Source organism: Aspergillus alliaceus (assembly GCF_009176365.1).
Source record: "Aspergillus alliaceus strain CBS 536.65 unplaced genomic scaffold BDW43scaffold_1, whole genome shotgun sequence".
In the NCBI taxonomy this organism is placed as follows: domain Eukaryota; kingdom Fungi; phylum Ascomycota; class Eurotiomycetes; order Eurotiales; family Aspergillaceae; genus Aspergillus; species Aspergillus alliaceus.
Window position 1 is genome coordinate 769,281 of NW_022474684.1, and position 17,346 is coordinate 786,626.

General features: G+C 47.6%; 6 protein-coding genes across 6 annotated transcripts; 4 read left to right on the forward strand and 2 right to left on the reverse strand.

The window, feature by feature from the left end:
* Positions 1-705: 705 nt before the first annotated feature.
* Positions 706-1,671, forward strand: BDW43DRAFT_317710 (lytic polysaccharide monooxygenase auxiliary activity family 9 protein; the record flags this gene model as incomplete). The annotated part of the gene is made up of 3 exons (XM_032048570.1): positions 706-1,225; positions 1,285-1,327; positions 1,386-1,671. 3 exons carry the CDS (start codon positions 706-708, stop codon positions 1,669-1,671), a joined length of 849 nt encoding a protein of 282 aa, XP_031906372.1.
* Positions 1,672-4,620: 2,949 nt separating this feature from the next.
* BDW43DRAFT_258456 (uncharacterized protein) lies at positions 4,621-4,954 on the reverse strand. The gene has a single exon (XM_032039973.1). The coding sequence runs from the start codon at positions 4,928-4,930 to the stop codon at positions 4,691-4,693; it is 240 nt and encodes a 79-aa protein (XP_031906373.1). The 5' UTR covers positions 4,931-4,954; the 3' UTR covers positions 4,621-4,690.
* Positions 4,955-8,220: 3,266 nt separating this feature from the next.
* Positions 8,221-8,730, forward strand: BDW43DRAFT_305314 (uncharacterized protein; the record flags this gene model as incomplete). Its single annotated transcript, XM_032045773.1, has 2 exons — positions 8,221-8,362; positions 8,420-8,730. 2 exons carry the CDS (start codon positions 8,221-8,223, stop codon positions 8,728-8,730), a joined length of 453 nt encoding a protein of 150 aa, XP_031906374.1.
* A 1,265-nt stretch (positions 8,731-9,995) lies between these two features.
* Positions 9,996-10,613, forward strand: BDW43DRAFT_295944 (PLAC8 family protein; the record flags this gene model as incomplete). The annotated part of the gene is made up of 3 exons (XM_032044139.1): positions 9,996-10,143; positions 10,227-10,324; positions 10,383-10,613. The coding sequence occupies 3 exons, from the start codon at positions 9,996-9,998 to the stop codon at positions 10,611-10,613; spliced, it is 477 nt and encodes a 158-aa protein (XP_031906375.1).
* Positions 10,614-12,179: 1,566 nt separating this feature from the next.
* Positions 12,180-12,882, reverse strand: BDW43DRAFT_305315 (uncharacterized protein; the record flags this gene model as incomplete). The annotated part of the gene is made up of 3 exons (XM_032045774.1): positions 12,180-12,517; positions 12,595-12,795; positions 12,849-12,882. The coding sequence occupies 3 exons, from the start codon at positions 12,880-12,882 to the stop codon at positions 12,180-12,182; spliced, it is 573 nt and encodes a 190-aa protein (XP_031906376.1).
* Positions 12,883-13,314: 432 nt separating this feature from the next.
* On the forward strand, positions 13,315-15,412 carry BDW43DRAFT_317711 (Zn(II)2Cys6 transcription factor; the record flags this gene model as incomplete). The annotated part of the gene is made up of 2 exons (XM_032048571.1): positions 13,315-13,990; positions 14,078-15,412. The coding sequence occupies exons 1-2, from the start codon at positions 13,349-13,351 to the stop codon at positions 15,410-15,412; spliced, it is 1,977 nt and encodes a 658-aa protein (XP_031906377.1). The 5' UTR covers positions 13,315-13,348.
* Between the last annotated feature and the right edge of the window lie 1,934 nt (positions 15,413-17,346).

Below are 17,346 nucleotides of genomic sequence, written 5' to 3' on the forward strand. Positions count from 1 at the left end.
ATAGCTCCCCCATGTCCTGTACCGTCAGTTTATACCACCATAACCAATGCCTCCCCGAAAACTGAATCCTGCGTTGTGTCAAGTTTCTCATGAAGTAATCTAAGTCTAGGATCATGAAGCTATCTGAAGGACTGCATTTCCGATTCATCTGTTGCGTAATGCCAAGTCTAGTATTTTAGGCTCAGTTTAGATGTACTAGCTCATCCGGCTGTTTACGGTGGCTCAACAAGTCAATACAGCACATACGGATCCCTATGTGGCTAAGAATAGGATTATGAAAATAGTTCGAAGGGTCGGATAGAGCCAACCAGGCAACAGTAATATTTAACCCTTCGAGCTAGTAGGTATTTGAGCTTTGATGACTTGGCACTGGCAGACCCGCTGATCTGAGACACGGACGATAGCTAGACGTAGGCTAGCCTACAGGGCTTGACGGCCTTGGCATGTTTCTGATATAGAGCCTTCATTGACCAGACGAAATGCAAATGGAGGCACGAATTGTCATATGTTGTTGCCAGATATCAAAATGAACGTCGCACGGGCTGCACCCATAGGATATATAAGGACGAATAAACCCACATGACAAAGACCTCAACAAAGCCACTGCGTGTCTATCTCTTTCACTCATTTCTTCTATAACACTCTCACTTTGTCTGGGCTGGCCCTTTTATTCACTCATTACACCTTATTTCATTTATCTTCAACATGAAGCTCTCTCTTCTCGCTGCCGCGTTCATCGCACCCCTGGTCTCGGCCCATTATTTCTTCGACACCCTCGTCATTAACGGCCAGGAAAGCACTCCTAACAAGTATGTCCGCTCTAACACCCGGCCCGAGAAGTACAATCCGACCAAATGGAAGAACACCCGCGACAATATGACCCCTGATATGCCTGATTTCCGCTGTAACAAGGGCTCTTTCACCTTCGCCGGTCAGACTGGCACGGCGGAGGTCAAGGCTGGGTCCAAGCTTGCAATGAAGCTCGGCGTGGGTGCTACCATGAAACACCCTGGCCCTGGTCTTGTCTACATGTCCAAGGCTCCCGGAGCGGCCAACCAGTACCAGGGCGACGGTGACTGGTTCAAGATTCACGAGGAGTCCATCTGCGACAAGAGCAAGGACATCAAAACCGATGCCTGGTGTACTTGGGACAAGGACCGTATTGAATTCACGATTCCTGCCGACCTGCCAGACGGGGAGTATCTTATTCGGTCCGAGCATATTGGTATGATTTCTGCTGTTCGTGAAAGTATATACAAACAGGAATACTAACTCCCGGGAAAGGTGTCCACGGAGCCCATGATGGACAGGCTGAGTTCTACTACGAGTAAGACATCCTTCTCATTACTGGTACTACTCTAGTTGGATACTGACAGAGCTTCTAGGTGCGCCCAGGTCAAGGTCACTGGCGGTGGCAATGGAACCCCCGGACCTACCATTAAGTTTCCAGGTGGTTACAAGAAGGATGACCCCTCGTTCAACTTTAGTGTTTGGGGTGGCATGAAGGATTACCCTATGCCTGGCCCGGCTGTCTGGACCGGAAGTTCGGGCTCTAGCCCTGCTTCTAAGGTTGCCAATGCCAACAGTGCCAATGGTGCTTCCTATCAGGAGGCGGACACTTGCGGGAGCAGCTTGCATCGCCGTGAGCACGCTCGTGACTTCAGCTACTGAAGTAATGAGCTAGGTATATCACGGATATTTCGTTGATCCTGTTGGGGGATGAGAAAACGTGTTACCAGTCCTTAGCTGATGTCTTTTGTGTTCTCAAATGGGGTAGAAGGGCGTAGCCGTGCCACTTGGGCGCCATGTACCGGCTGAAGACTGTATATTAGACTATTGGCTACTTTTCATCTAGGTGTCGATGAAGGTTTAGTCATGCTCGATTGGGCTTTATCAGCAAGTCTGTAGTATCTTTCTCCGTAGTGTTGGGTACGAGTGGCCGAGGGATGGTTGTGTGTGGCATTGCTCGTATCGACGACGAACTCCATGTAGGAAATGTGTGTCATGATACGATGTGTGTCTTGGCCCCCCTAGGTAGGATTTCGCGGCTGTATTAACTTAGACGACAAGTATTCCTTTCCAAACGAGACTTAACATTTTAATTCATATGGGATATCTGAGCTTTCAGCCAAAGCAGGCTCGGACGATCGGATAGTCTTTCTCGAACAGGATGCGAGGTGCAGCAGATAGGTGCTGAAAAGATTTGGATTTTGATAACACTAGACACTTTAGAAGAAGAGGACCAACGGAATTATGACTGCAGTCTATCACTAAAGCACAGAGGGAGTCATATTATAGGTTATAGGACACGCCACATTTACGTTCCTCTGAGAAGAATATTAGAGAAAGAGATTTTGTACCAACTCGGCTGTTTCACTTCAAGAGGACGCAATTACGGTACATGGGTTCCAGATCATCACAGATTGATCCAGGCCACTCACATATTGGAAACCCACCATTGCAGGACCCGATATTTTCAGGCTGCACATTAGCATCTTGCTGTCATCGACACGCAGTATATCGCCCCCGTCACGTTAATCCCACCCACCACCGCGGATCCATGGTAAACCATGTATTTCGGATTGTGTTAGGTTTGGTCTAATTATGCTCGAAAAAGTACTTTAAGCTCGGTTGAATCTGAATCTGTAGGATTGAAAAGAAAACAAGGTATAGATGATCAGGGTCTTAAATCCGTGACTAATGGTCTACGTTGAAAAGTGTGTCGAAAAGCCTATATCACTAACACAGGCACCTCAATTACCTTGAAGAATTACATACAGTAGTAATACTAAACTTTCCATGTACAACTTGCTCGGTCCCACACGAACCCATCGTCGGAGCATCCTTTCGCATTATACATGTGAAAGCAGGTGGCATCTTTCCACTTGTTGCAGCTAAGCCTCCACGGATCCGGCTCCTTGTACGGCATTTTATCTTTGTTATTTAGCCTGCTAAGCGAGCAAGTATCTCCCCTCACCTTGAGCCCCTTCATGCTATCGGGCAATACAGGGTCATATCCCTTGGAGGCGGGAGGAGCGGGCTCGTGAAGGGTGTATCTATGTAACAGATATCGACGTCCATATACTGACTGGCGTGATTATTGTAGGTCTCCCATCCCTCATAGAACCAGTTATCTTCTTTAGAGTTCGGAACTGGTGCTCGCGTGTCGCTATTTCCATCGGGCTTTTGGAAGTTGGGAGTGCGGGTATAGTCATGGTCCTAGAATAGCTAATTGGGTGTGATTGGCCCCTGGCGCGGCCGTTCAACGTTACATGCACTAAGAGTGCTGTCCGAAGAGTGGTGTGCACTAATTGTGAGCTCGTCGTTCCTCTGTCCTGTCTAGATATACACCAGTCCGGCGTAGACCATGCGGATGTTGGTTTTGCTACAGGATAAATATAAGAACTCGCACCACCTTGCTACACTGTTTTTGTCGTTGGTGTGATATGAGTTGACTAAAGGCTATGGAACTAGACTTGCGCCTGTGTCGTTCGCGAGCTACACTAGGAGACAGACGGTTTCCCCGACTTGTAATTGTAGCTAACAGTAAACTCGCTCAGCGGCTCGTGGTGTATTGCTCTTATGTTTACTGCGTAGCCAAAGATCCAGGGAATTATGAGGAAGAGTCTCACTAGAATTCAAAATAAATACAAAAGCATCAGAGGATTTCGTCCCCATCACCGACTAGCCTTATTCTCTTGCCAGTAGCATGAAAATGGTGAAACCACGAGATTGAGGGCCCTAGCTCACCATATATACACGCACATAACCTAAAGGTTCGGGAGTCCATGCCACACAGATACCGCAGGAGAGTTATATACTCTATTGGTCAAACGCGAGCGCAACGTACAGAGCGCCGCAATTAGCATTCAGCTGAATAGATGAGTACTTTTTTTATGAGGACCGTACAATACTATGCAAAAGACGTACATAAACAGGTCGAAGGGGTGTCTTTATCAATAGCTTGAATAGGGGAGGGAATTTTACGTCTACCATTTGCAGAGCTACAACATAGTCAACGTGATAGGTTGCATATGCACACCGTATGCGGGTCACAATCTGACACGGCATGGCCTAGTCTCTAAGAGTAAACGATTTACCAGGTGGTCAACCGTTGAAACCGCGAAACAACGATAGCCTTTTGCCGATCTTCCTATGGGTCAATGTCGAACTGATCAACTTGCGTACTTCGTGCGCCTCGTGGGACGGATATCTGCACCTTCCCCATCGATCGGCTGCAAAAGATACATTTATAGGCCTTTTATTTATTCTGGGGGTTCGGGGTCCTCATGGGGTTAATCGAGAATAGACAAGGAGATATGGAGTAGCAGAAAAGCAAAACTAGACACCATGAACGGCAATAAACTTATTTGGTTTGTATATTTTTTATGATTTTGATGTAATATCCAAATCAAGCCCCCACTTAGCACAGTTCTCCAGTAATACATGATACCACTGAGCTTGTGATAACTAAAGAAAGACGTGAGAAAGCTGTTACAGTTCTGCCCGCTAGCCAACAACTTTGAAACTATCGATTACATGAATCGTACCCCTTCCATTGTACAGTAAATATGCTTTACAGAATAGATGTTTTTAACTAAGTGTTAACGCTTGTTTAATGTCATATTGCACTCGAGCTGTTGAGGTGACTGGAAATTCTAGATACAGCTTAAGTACCCCCCTTAAAAGCTCACGCGCAGGTACCATTCTCGTTGGGGTCACCGATTTCACCCTTGATCAAGCAAACTTTCGAGCAGCAAGGAGTCTGCGCGTCGCAGGGCAGGCCGGTGGGAGTGCACGCGTTGGGTGCTGCAGCCACTGATGCAACAAAGATGGAGAGGAAGAGATACGCAAGACGCATTTTTGCCGTCGGATAGGTCCAAAGTGTTGGAAGGACTACAGGCCGGTTAGTCATTTGCGGTGATCTCATACAAGCAGAAACAGTGGACAAACCTCAAGTGGAATGCTTTTCCAATTTGACTAAAGAGAACGAAGTAATGTGGTGGGTCGTTGTGCAAGATGGAAAAAGTACCCTTCTAGGGAAACGCTGACCCTTTTATAGGGTGAGTGGGTGTGTTCATAATTTAGTTCTCCAAGAGTGTCAGGTTTCAGTGACATTCAGCGATCCGCTCTCGGGGCACCAGCAATAGTAGTGGGGATAGCTTAGAGCATGGAAAGAAACTAGTATGCCATGGACTATAGTAGGGTGGAAAAGGCCCCAATACTAACTCTGGTTCCCCACAGTCACACCCCAGTCACACAGCCATGCCGCCTTGGACTATTGTCTTGGCCCTGAAAATGTGGGTATTTGACTCATCTAGGGCTAGCCTTCAAGGCATGTATTGTGTCCAGTCAGCCTATAGTGAACAAGTAGGCCACCACAAGGTATTGTCAAAGTACGCTGATATAGAAAACCAGCCCCATTTGTTGGGATATATCCCTGTATACGGAGAGCCCGGAGTGGTTCAAAATGGCACATATTCTCTCTTACACCGTTTTTGGCACGACTAGGCACAATGCTTCATTGTGACCCATTTTATCGGTGTGACTATATGCCCAGATCCCTGCTGCCTTATTTGAAAATCTAATAAGAATATTTACGCACGATCACTTGTCCAGAATTTCCGGGACTTTGGCTTGCTGATGTATCTAAGGGAATATTCTAACGTGAAGCGTGTAGCCATAACTTTTTATGGGAAGCTGAGATGCTCATGGAGAACCTTGGACACTTCTCCCCCAGGACAAGGAGCATACTCTGGGTGGATTTAGGCAAATAGGTCTGCCTACCAGTAATCCTAGTTGAGAAGCTCCTCGTCGAATCTTTCCCCCTTGTACTAGGAGCTCAATTGTTGAGGAGTTCGGTGTTTGGTGAACAATCGAACCCTTGCAGCGCTGATGGGTCCAGCTCGGGTGTAACAACTTACCTCTTTCCTATGTCATACCTTCACTGCGTAGAGATAGCATATCGAAATTGGGGGCCTAAAAGTGATAGTCAATTTGGTGCATAAGTGGCATTGAGTAGTTCGATGTAAAGCAGAAAGGAATATCATCCCAGCTTGAATTTGGGTTTCATTCAGGCTGTGGAAAGGAAGACGTGACCAAAGAACGCCGACAATCCCACCAACTCATTCATGGTATGCTTGCACTCCGCTCCCTTGCTAGTATCTACCTAAAGCCAGGCTATTGGCCCCTTCTCCACCTCCTTAGCTCGCGGGCCCTTGTATCTAGTTGGCTAGGCGAGGCGTTGTGGGGGCTTGAGGCCCCATTTAGCGGGCGATCTAAATAAATGAAACACGGCTATGCCCGCCTAATCTAACCGAGAATACTACCTAGGGGCTAAACGAACTCAGCAGGTTTGTATTGGGACTTGATCGCAGCTCTCAGATGGTTTCAAGGTCTTCCTTTGTTATTTATCTTTTAATATCTAATCACTTTCTCTACCCACAAGTCCTGCGCTTAAGCCCCCCCAAGGATCCTCGCATGGCTATGAATATGTTAATAAGGAAGGCCAGGAGAACACGGTCATATTGGAGAACAAAAGAAAGCACTTCGAGGTTTTCTGGAATGACTGATCCTTAAGAAAACGGAATTGAAAGCATTGTGCAAGTCAATATAGATGACTCCCAAATCGCGGAAAGAATATCTCTTAAAACTGAACCCTTATATGAATCATAACAGTATTGTTGATTATGATATGAAAGAGCCTGCCGCGCACAGCAGAATTACTGCATAGGCCCAGTATTTAGATTGCATGATCTAAGATCACGAAAGGGATGTACTCAAGTCCCAGATCTCTACTTACCGCGGCATACTCATAAAACCCCTTCCCCCCCTTCTTCCACCTGCCGGGGAAAGGCCAGTCAGCGTGCTTCACTCAGTCAAATTTAGCCGGGCGGGTTCTCGGTACATGCCCATTGCTGCTTAATCCGCGGAGAAGCGTTCGAAGTTGAAATTTCGCCAATGTACCAGCCATGTCGGCTCTGACCCTTTCTGAACAGATGTATTTTTCTTCTTTAATACGAATCAGTGCAGTGGCGCGAGTCGTCCCTGGTGAATCCGGAACGCCTAGTACACATCCAGGCTCATTGGGGTTTTCTGTATAGAATAATATGGAAGGAGCAAGTTCAACTCTATGGCTATTCCACAAGGGGCGAGAAGGAACATGTAGCCTTGTGATCTATGGTCTCTGTAAAGATACATAATTCGAGATAGTCACTTAAGCGCCCCTTGTCTTAAGTATGTTTCTCCATGTCGTTGAAACTCTGAGCACCAGTAGAGCTGTCTTAACAGCACGCGAGAGGTCTTTTGTCATACCTGTATAAGGTACCAACAGAATTCTACTAATCCTTAATAGGAATCCTCTGCCTGGGTCACCGTTGGCGAGCTCTGATACCTGGCTCCGCGCCAATCAAAGGACCGGGATCGCTAACTGACTATGCCGAAGTTACCAACTTTTTGCCGAGGTATCCACGATGAATCTCCCCTATATCATTGCTGTCTCATATTTTACCCTATCCCTAGGAAGGCCACCTATAATATGAATACTTGCAGGATGGCCAAGGGCTCTCATAGGCCTCATTGAAAATAACGCCTCGGCGTGTGGCAACTATAAACGCCCCGGATTAAAGTAGGTGTCCCTCAGGAGTTATATGTCTATCTCTACTCAACGGAATCGATATATAGTGTGGTGAGATAAAGCCTCTCTGTAATATCTGAGTGCAGCACTCAGTACAGTGTGCTTACCAGCTGGAGGGATCGAATTCTAGCAAATCGTCAACCTCAGCGGGGGACATGGAGCTACAATTAACATCAACATCAATTAAGACAAGGAAAGCTCCACTTATACGTCATCAAACCTTCATCTCGTCTTATCAATAAAATTTCAGGCCAGCAAAACGAGCACATAGGACACGCAAACCTCCGTCATCCGAAGTGTGCGTAACCTTGTCGGAACAAGTTCATCCGACATTATCATGTCGGCCGTTCTAGATTACTATGGTCGATATGGAATTGTTCCATCACTTTATCACTCCAACTGACATTGGCGATTCGAAAAGCACGGCTGCAATGGGTGTGCACCAACGGATCCACCTTCCTCGCCTTGGCTTCTTTTATCCCTATGTATTGCGCCTTCTACTTGCCTATTTATGATTCTAGTTGGCACGGAGTCCAGAGAGCCTACGGCAGCAACAGTATGCTATCCGGGTCAATGGCTACCATATGGCAGCCGAGCGGCAATACAACCTTGCTATTCGGAAAGTGTCAGCCGCTATGCCGCAACTTAATAAAGAACATTGCCATGCGGTATATACCGCCGCTGCCTACATTTTCATCTGTTCCTTCATGAAGGGCCCTCGACCTTGTGAGTATCTGGTATTTCGAGATGACGGTCGAGAAGACTTTCTGACTTTGTTCCTAGGCTTCAGAACAGTACTAGAAATCTGCAGCAAGGTGTTTTCGCCTGGCGCAGTTTTGGGAAACACGGAAAGGGGATCAGATTCTAGCTCACAACGGGAAGAAGGTGCATGGGCTCCAGTCAGAATCCAGCCTACCTCGTTCGAATATGGATATTGGCTGGACCAACTGCGACACTTTCTAGGATGCGAGCTGGAAGCTGATTATGCCCGGTATCCGATATATTGCACAGCAACCGAAAGAATTTGGCCGTCTTACGAAGCTATATATAGCTCTTACCCGCCCACAATGACCGCAGACCTTAGTTGGAACTGATTCGTGCGAGGATGGCCGCAACAGATGTTGGATGGCATTCACCACAACCTTGATGTCTACCACTAGCAATGTATCCGGTGGCCTGTGCAACCAGCCACAATTGAATCCCGAATCCGCTTATTGTCTACATTGCAATAGTTCCTCTGTTTGAGCGTGTACTACATGAGAACATAAGAGTCACGGCCCTCTCATCGCGGGATTGTTACGACGATGTGCTGTGCCAGTTGCCCGGACAGTGTTGGCCGGATGTGATTAGTCACTGAACGAGCGCTGTGGCGAGGCGAAGTAATTCTCTCTTCCTGCTATGTGCCAACATCAGACCCTGACCATCCCCTTTGTGAGCAGCTACCTTAGTGCGGAGACCTCGAATCTTGGCCATAGTAACTCCGCATTGGCCATTACCGATCATGACCTAATCATTCAATCACTAGGGAAGAATACCCTTTAGGTCATGGGAGACCATATATAGCAAGAATCTGGGGGACCTGTCTCCTTCTGGCGGCTCGGAGATGACCATTTTAAACTTCCTTCCGTAGCTATCGCCAAAGGAGAGCACGCCGTTGAAGGCTTGACGGATAGGCTTACAGTCAGGGACTTGAAAGAGTAACGAAGACTTCAACTCTCAGTTTAGATAAAAATGGAAATGAAAGCTTGTGTTACAGTGCGGCAATAGAAGCGTAGTAGCTACCGTCACAATGGATTTGTCTAATGCCATTCTTATCGCACAGTCTACCCTGTCTATAGTGTGAAGGCCACGAGAAGGAAGTGATACAACTTCGCCATAGCGGCTTTGCGAACTCTGCCACCGTAGGTCATTATGGCACACTACCCTACTAATAGTGTCCCGTTTTCTTCAGGAGGTTAGGGCCCCTGGAGAAGATCTTACCGTGGTCCACATCAGAGCATATCTGCTCTTTCATTGGCAGCAGACCCACACATGCTTAATACGGATGCGAACTTCCTTTTTCGGCGGGTGGATAGTATAGCTCTTGATCGCTCATGCGGACAATATCAACCACGAGTGAGACAATGATTGGATGCTTTCAATGCTCTTTTCTTATTGTGAAATTCCATACTCTTAGCGCAAGGTAGATCTCTAGCCATGTTTCTACAAAAAAATCTACTTATATATACCGCCCCCTTTCGCTCCTACCCTACGCCTTCTGTGTTGTCTACTTCACGGAGTGAATTGCTCACTACTTACTAAACCATCCCAATTTAATTATTGGTACCGACCTCTCCATACATCCCCTCGCACAATCTCAATGGCCCAAGCAACAGACAAGATCTACCGCCCGTGGCCTCACGGGCCCCCAGCATACGAGCAGGCCAACCCGGGTCAAGTGGGAGATATCACCCAAAACCCAGACTGGAACTACTCTCTCTTCGACTGCTGCCAACCAGGATCGCTATGTAAGACAAATAGCCACAACGATCGTATCCCACCGCGCACCAGAGAACTCCATACCGCTAACATGAACTTTCTCAATGTCTAGGTTTGATGAGTTGCTGCCTCCCATGCCTCACGTTCGGAAAAACACAAGGTAGAAGGCGTGATCCCACTTTAAAAAGCTTCAGCTATTGCAATGCAGATGTAAACCCCTTTTGCGACCAATCCAACTTAGAAGAACACCCGCTAATGAATGGTAAAGTGCACAATATTCACAGGCCTCGGGTTGATGTACTCCCATTGGATTATTCAGACAATTAGAAGAGGTGAAATGCGCGAGCGCTTTGGTATCAAAGGGAGCTGCGTGGGTGATTGCTGCGTGACATACTGCTGTTCTTGTTGCGCTCTGGTGCAGGAGGAGAAGGAGGCTGAGTTGCGGACTAGAGCGGAGTTGGGGTACCAAATGATGCCTGGTATGGAGTATAAGAGGTAAAAATGGGCTGTATGATGGTGTCCCGAAGTTTGGTTTGCTATTTGGCCTTATTTGGCCTTATTGTCTTGTTTTCCTTTGTTCTTGCTTTGTGTTTTCTGATTGCTTTTATTAATAAATATACATTTTGGTTCATGCGGATCTAATATTCTGCGATATAACTTTAATCCTGCGGCGTGCTGATGCCCTTATTTGAGGAACTGAAAAACCTAATCTAGGACGTTGTTCCATTTCTTGAACCGCACTGTTCGTCTTCTCTGTCACAGACCTAATACGCTAAGTAATTGATGCATGCGGATCAACTGACCTCGGCTTTCCTCGGCTTTCTACAGGATGATTGGCTGATCTCGCTGACTGCTGATATCTTGTATATGCAAGCCATAAGCAGGCTGATACATAACATTCACGCAACCTGTTTGAAAATATTGCTGATATTTGGGTCGGCCTCTTGGTCTTCTAGGCAGGTGATTAGGGTTTAACGGGGGGTAACAGGTTATTCATATGACATGTAGAGGTATAGTTTGATACCAGAAGAGAAGGAAAGTTAGGGCTAATAGTAAAATGTCATGAGAACCCTCACCCCCTCCGGCACGAAGGATATTATTCGCGCCCCAAGCCCTTGTTCATCTCCTTGATTCTCCGTCCACGGGTACAGTTCAGTCCTCAGTAGAAGGAGGCCGCGAATCAAGCACGAACGTCTCATCAGCTGTATATATCTACTATGTCAACTAAGGATAAACCATATGTTCCTACAAGATATCCCTCGAGATGTTAAGAACCAAGACTCTATAAAATTCCCCATCCCCCACCCCGGAGACTGTCAATCTGCATAATTTCTTCGGTAGCCAAGCTTAGAGCAGCCTTGCCACGTACAGAGAGCTTTTCCAGGGCAGACTTTTCCTCGTTTCATTTGAAGACACAATTTCTGCCAACACCTCCCGGCTGCCCTTCACTCATATCATGTGGATGATACACCCGCCGGTCAGTGAGAATGCTGAATTTCAAGGGTATCCCAGCTTCAATTTCGTGGATGGTGCGAAACCTGCCCGAGCCTCCTGATCAATGTCTGATTGTATGCTGACGGATGATGACCGGCGTTCTTTTCTCCACAACCTCGGGATATGTAATCTTCGTATTCTTAGAATGTGCCTGAATGGCATGCTCGCCATCCCAACTGGGTCCGGCACCACATCCACCTCTAACTGTCTCACCGTGATTCCATCCCGGCTCGATAGTGCCAGTGAAGGGATACTTCCCGCCCACACCCCAGCCGAAGCTGTTGGCACAGCCGGAGAAAGTGGCCACACAGTTGAACACTCGCAGTATCGTATCGATCACTCGTTGACTAGCTAGTGTACTGCCGCACATTCGCATTCGAGCGTAGGATGGATCCCTTCGGGGATCTTGATGGTTATGGGAGCGTGACAACCGTCGTTCAGAGGAATATTCTCATTGATCAAACATCGTATCGTGTATATGATAGCTGAGTGCGTGATGGAAATAGAACAGTCATAAGTTCCCCACATCTGCGGCCCGGTGCCTTCCCAGTCGAAGGTGGCACTTCCAGACTTATTGATTGATAATCGAGACTTTCAATATGGTGCCGTTGTCAAAGTAATCTGTCGCAGTCAATGGCATATCTCGCGTTCTAGCAGTTCCCTTGAAGTATTTCCGAACTGCAATTCCTGCATTGGCTTGTATTGCATGCATGTATCGATGAATGACGGGCAACGTGAACTCCCGATAGAGCTTCTGCAGGAGGATTGTTCCTCGTTGTTTAGACGATATTTGGGCTTTGATGTTAGAGAAATTGTCGTTCAAACAAGGAGTTCTGCTGCAGCCAGGGAGATTGCCTGCGTCCAAAAACGCTTGCTGCACGCCATCCTCGAGGAACTTTCCACTGTCCACTATTTTCATGTAGTAGTGATGAAAGCAAATCTCCGACCTTTGCTTTCCAGTAGGGTGTTAGTAGCGATGGTCGTACCAACGCGCCATGACGCGATCCTTGAACCGTCTACCTTTCTTCCCCGGGGAATCTCTCTTCCATTGGTAATTTCCAGGGCTCTCCAGATGGCTTCGGTCGGCGCATCGCGGCAGTTCTGCGGATCCTCTGTGAGTAATTTGAAGTCGAATTCTGCTTTACCTGGGAGTTGTACGAGAACATCACAGAATGTTTCTCCTCGATCTACTTGACGATTAGTAGTTAGATTGACAGATGGTATGATAATGGAAACAGACCAACGGATATATTAATGCCACGGGCTACCTCCATGGCCGGTTAGAGAACCCGCTGTTGATATCCATGTCAATATATATTAGAGCTGTTGAACGTTTCCATGATCATGGCTCACTCTGTATATATCAACACTTGTTTATAGACATCTATCAAACCTGATCAAGATATTGGTTAGATTCCGTGCTGTTGAAATCACACCGCATAGATGCTGAACTACCTGAATAAGGAAATTCTGGTCGGACGGGGGCCGGTGCACAGACACCAACGGGATAATTGATAGGGAAATGGGCATTTCACTGGCTGATAAATCTCCACATGAGCTGCGGAGCCCAAGCACACATTTTTAGCCTGGTTTGACATCGTTCTAGGAGTAAATGTTGCAATTCCAAACCCCGCAGGCCGTTGGAGACTGGAGTCGATTTGGCCTACGCCAGAACCGGGGCGAGAATGGAGTCGATTTTCAACGATCGCATTCGCTATTCTCGGTAGTTAAATACCGAATATGCAATATCATACACATCGTTATCGACTGAATCAGGCCAGCCCCGATCGCAATGAGGTCGAAAAGCGGTCGGAGGGTCGGTGGCCGTCTGCATATCCCCCCCCAGCCTGCAACCGCTGCCGCCAGTATAAGAAGAAATGTAGCAAGGCTCTGCCCTCCTGCAAGACATGTACCGATGCAGGTCGGAAGTGCTCGTACTTCACTTCGGATAGGCTAGCTGCTGCGTCGCCAGAAGTTCTCCATGCACGGATACAATGGCTCTCGCAGTATATTGAAGACAATATACCTGGCGCGACCGTGGGCAAGAATGCGCTTCCTAAACTGGAAGAAACCTCCCCAACTGGGAATACGGATCGAGAGGGCATGGAGTCGCCAATCTACCTTGCGGAGGAGTCCGATGATACAGCTGAGAACACAAATTCTCTTCTTACTAATGGACCTGATAGGGGAAACCCGAAACAGGGAGGGTCAGTGATTATTTGGAGGTCGACTGAAACCGAAAAGCTACCCTCACTCGCCTGTCTCAATGCTTACTTTAATCATGTCCATCGGGCGTACCCATTCGTTGATAAAACCCGGATCATGCAAGCGCAGAGTGTGAATCCGGACATCCTGCTGATAGGGAATGATGCGGACTCTCTGGTGAGTTTCGCTAGATGGATTATATTATCATCCACGCAATAACTATTCGGCACAGGGAGGCGGAATCTGACTGACAGTATATGCCAGATGCTTTACCTTATTCATGCTATTGGGCGAACGACCCTCGAACGAGCAGGAAAGATCACTCCGCGAATCGGAGAAGATCTTAAAATGCCTTATTCGATCATTCTACAATATTGTACGGAGAATGAAAGCTTGGATTCAGTCCAGATCCTCGTACTGTTGACGTTGTATTCACTATTTGATCCTCACGGACCTTACCCATGGACAATTGTTGGAATGCTGACCAGACAAGCTATGGCACAAGGCTTGACACTGCAGCGCCCAGCAACTGCGAACCTGGTGCCTGTGCCAGCTTCAGACGAGCTATCAAATCGGCTTTTTTGGAGTGTCTATGTACTTGATCGGATGCTCGCGGCATCAGTCGGACAGCCTTCTGGGCTGTTTGTGCCGGAAACCCACGTCCGTTTACCAGCAGTGACAGTGGACGAGTTTGCTTCAGCCCAACGAGCCAAAATTTCGAGCATGTTGCTAGTCACACGCCATGTTATCCAGCTCCGCCGCCTCGAGAGCAAGATAACAGATGCAGTATTTCTATGTCCGCGTGGAAACGTGCGGTCCCTGACTCCCTTCGATCGCAACGTTATCCTCAGCGAGCTTCATTACGAGGTGGATAACTGGTACAGTGATGGGTGTCTAATATCTCGGCCAGAAGCCAGTAATGTTAGAATACACGACACTATGGCCTGGCTCAACGCACGGTATTATCAACTACTGATGATGCTGTACTACCCGACACCGTTCAGCCAACCACTGCGACCGGCTGCTCACGAGCACCTTCTCAACATTGTTCAGAAGTATATCCATTACAGTCATGTCCTCTTTGAGCTAGGCCAACTGCCCCTTAACTATATAACACTGACCCGGTTCGTCCCGGCTTGTCTCGTCCTTCTCTATTGCTTTGGTCATACGACGGCCATGGTGTTCCCGGCCAAGCAAGAAATCCAAAGCTGCACAGTTATCCTTCAGAGCTTCCCTAGTGGCTGGACACATGCTACTTCTATCATGCAGATTATGACGGACTTTGCGGCCTTAGTCTCTACGTACGAAAGCCGGTCGGCAAGCTCCCTGGTGACATTACAAGCAATGCCCACTATGGGACATGGAGCTCAGCCACCCTGTTACCCTTGGCTTGTAGCGTTAAGAACACGGCTTGTTGAGATAGGTGGACTCATCATGGGGAAGGCATATTGCTATCAATATATAGAAGGCTGGGACACAGAGGCAGCGGGCTCTTGTTCCCCAGCGCACACTTCGTCATCCGCCGATGCTGCCGTGACCAGACATATTGCGGCCTTGACTTCACCGTCCAATGGGGGAATGGGATGGGACTTCCTATGAGATGAACCTTGACGTTTCTATCGTACTACCCGGGAAGGTCTTTACATGCTTCGCAGATTTCATGCACGATGCCGCAACTGCTGCTGTCTCAAAGATGGCTCATGGAAGCCTCAAATGCTCTCTAGTATGTCTGATGGCCTCCACATTCTTCACAAGGTGCACAGAATGATTTGCATTCTGGATGATTTCCAAGAGGGCGTTCGGAATTAGGGATGCGATTACCAGCGACTGAGCAGGTGGGCAAACCCAGTCCTGATCCCCGAAAATAACCAGAGTCCTCGCCGTGACAGCTAGGAGGCGATCCCAGTAGTCAAAGGATTCCTCCGGCTCGGCATATATGTTATCTATATGAGGATCAGCTCTGTACTTAGCAGAACTTCTTGTTCGTCTGTGAATGTTTTAGCTTACAAGGGCGGTACGAATTTATCGCATTTATGCTGTAATGCCACTCACGATGATGAGACGGTGCCGCGCCTCGCAGAATTAGATGCTCACTGAGACTTGTGAAGAGTAAGTGGTGGCGTATTGCTGTGCAAAAACCTCCCAAAGCTTCCACCACAGGTGATGCAAGGCTCCTCGTCACCCGCGAAATGTCATCTTAGTCCGTCAATATCTTCTACTAATTGATGGGAGCTGTGAGGCTCAGTACGAGAGCTTTGTCCGTGGCCGCGGAAATCAAACGACAGTAGTCAACAATGAAAGGTCAGCGCAGAGTGTGCCTGGAAGTCAGATTTGTGACCTCCTGCTCAACTATATTAAACTATATTATGATCACATCAACCCTATAGCTTCTATATTGGTACTTCTGAGTTGCGCAAGAGCCTACCAAATCCTCGACCTCCATATAGTGTGATTATTAATGGCTCATCAACAGGTCTAGCCAGCCGGGTAGGCTAGTTTCGCGCTATTGATGGCGATAAGTTCGACCTTTATTTCCCGAGGTCGGGGGATCAATCGAGAGTAAGAAGGTTAGACTTTCTCTGATATTGTAATTCCTCCATAGGCCTAATATATAGCTACAGCTTGCTAGCTTCGCTAAGGCTTCATAAGTCCAAAGTTAGTCACTACTCGCGTGCTGCATGATCCGCCCCACGCCGGGAATTTCCTAACCTAAAAGAATCCCCTTTCCTACTTGAATTCTAGTGAGCGGATCTTGCGTGATCACGGTGTCAAATGGCGTAAAGATTATCAGTACTCTAGGAGCCAGTTGTCCTACATGGAGGCCAGACTGAACTACGAACCGTCGGTATTTTTTATCGCATCAAGATGATATCCGAATGAGTTTAAATATCGCCCTTCTCATGCCCTGAACAGCGGACTAAAGCTCCCGCGTGGCCTCGCTAGGTATGAAGGTTGTCGGCGTGCCTGGAAGGGTGCTTGATGATTTGTTTGTTTTATTGTGATAATCTAGTCCTTGTTACGTTCAAATATGCCGCTGCTGGAAACGTCGATCAAAGTGCTTCCGACCACTAGCTTTAGGGATAACAAGGGGGCTCTCAACACAGCCTCCCGAGTACCAGACAAATCATCCACTGCAAGTGATAACTCGATATCGCCTCCTACCAAACCCCGTTGGTTTGGCTGGCATGAACCTGGCATATCAAAGTCAGACAAGAGACTCGACGGGGATAATATCTCCAATGCATGTATCGGGCATGGTCTCTGTTCGTCCTCTTTCTTTTCAAATGCAACACCGCCGCTGAGTCCTACGGGTTGAGATTTTGCATCGGCTTCTTTGAATCAGCCGCCTGGCCCGGGGTACGATATGTTTGAGGCTGTTGGTATCGCAAATCAGAAGTGACACGCTACAGCGGCCTTTTCGTTATGTCCCGCGTGCTCGGCCAGATGTTGTCGGGGTGCCTACAGGCGTTTCTGTTCAGTGGTGTGGAAGATAAGGGAGGGATGTCCTCGAGGAGATGGCTGTTTATCTTCGA

Excerpts from the sequence above, each read along its gene's own strand:
- BDW43DRAFT_258456 (XM_032039973.1), bottom strand. The coding sequence starts at position 4,930 with ATGAGATCACCGCAAATGACTAACCGGCCTGTAGTCCTTCCAACACTT.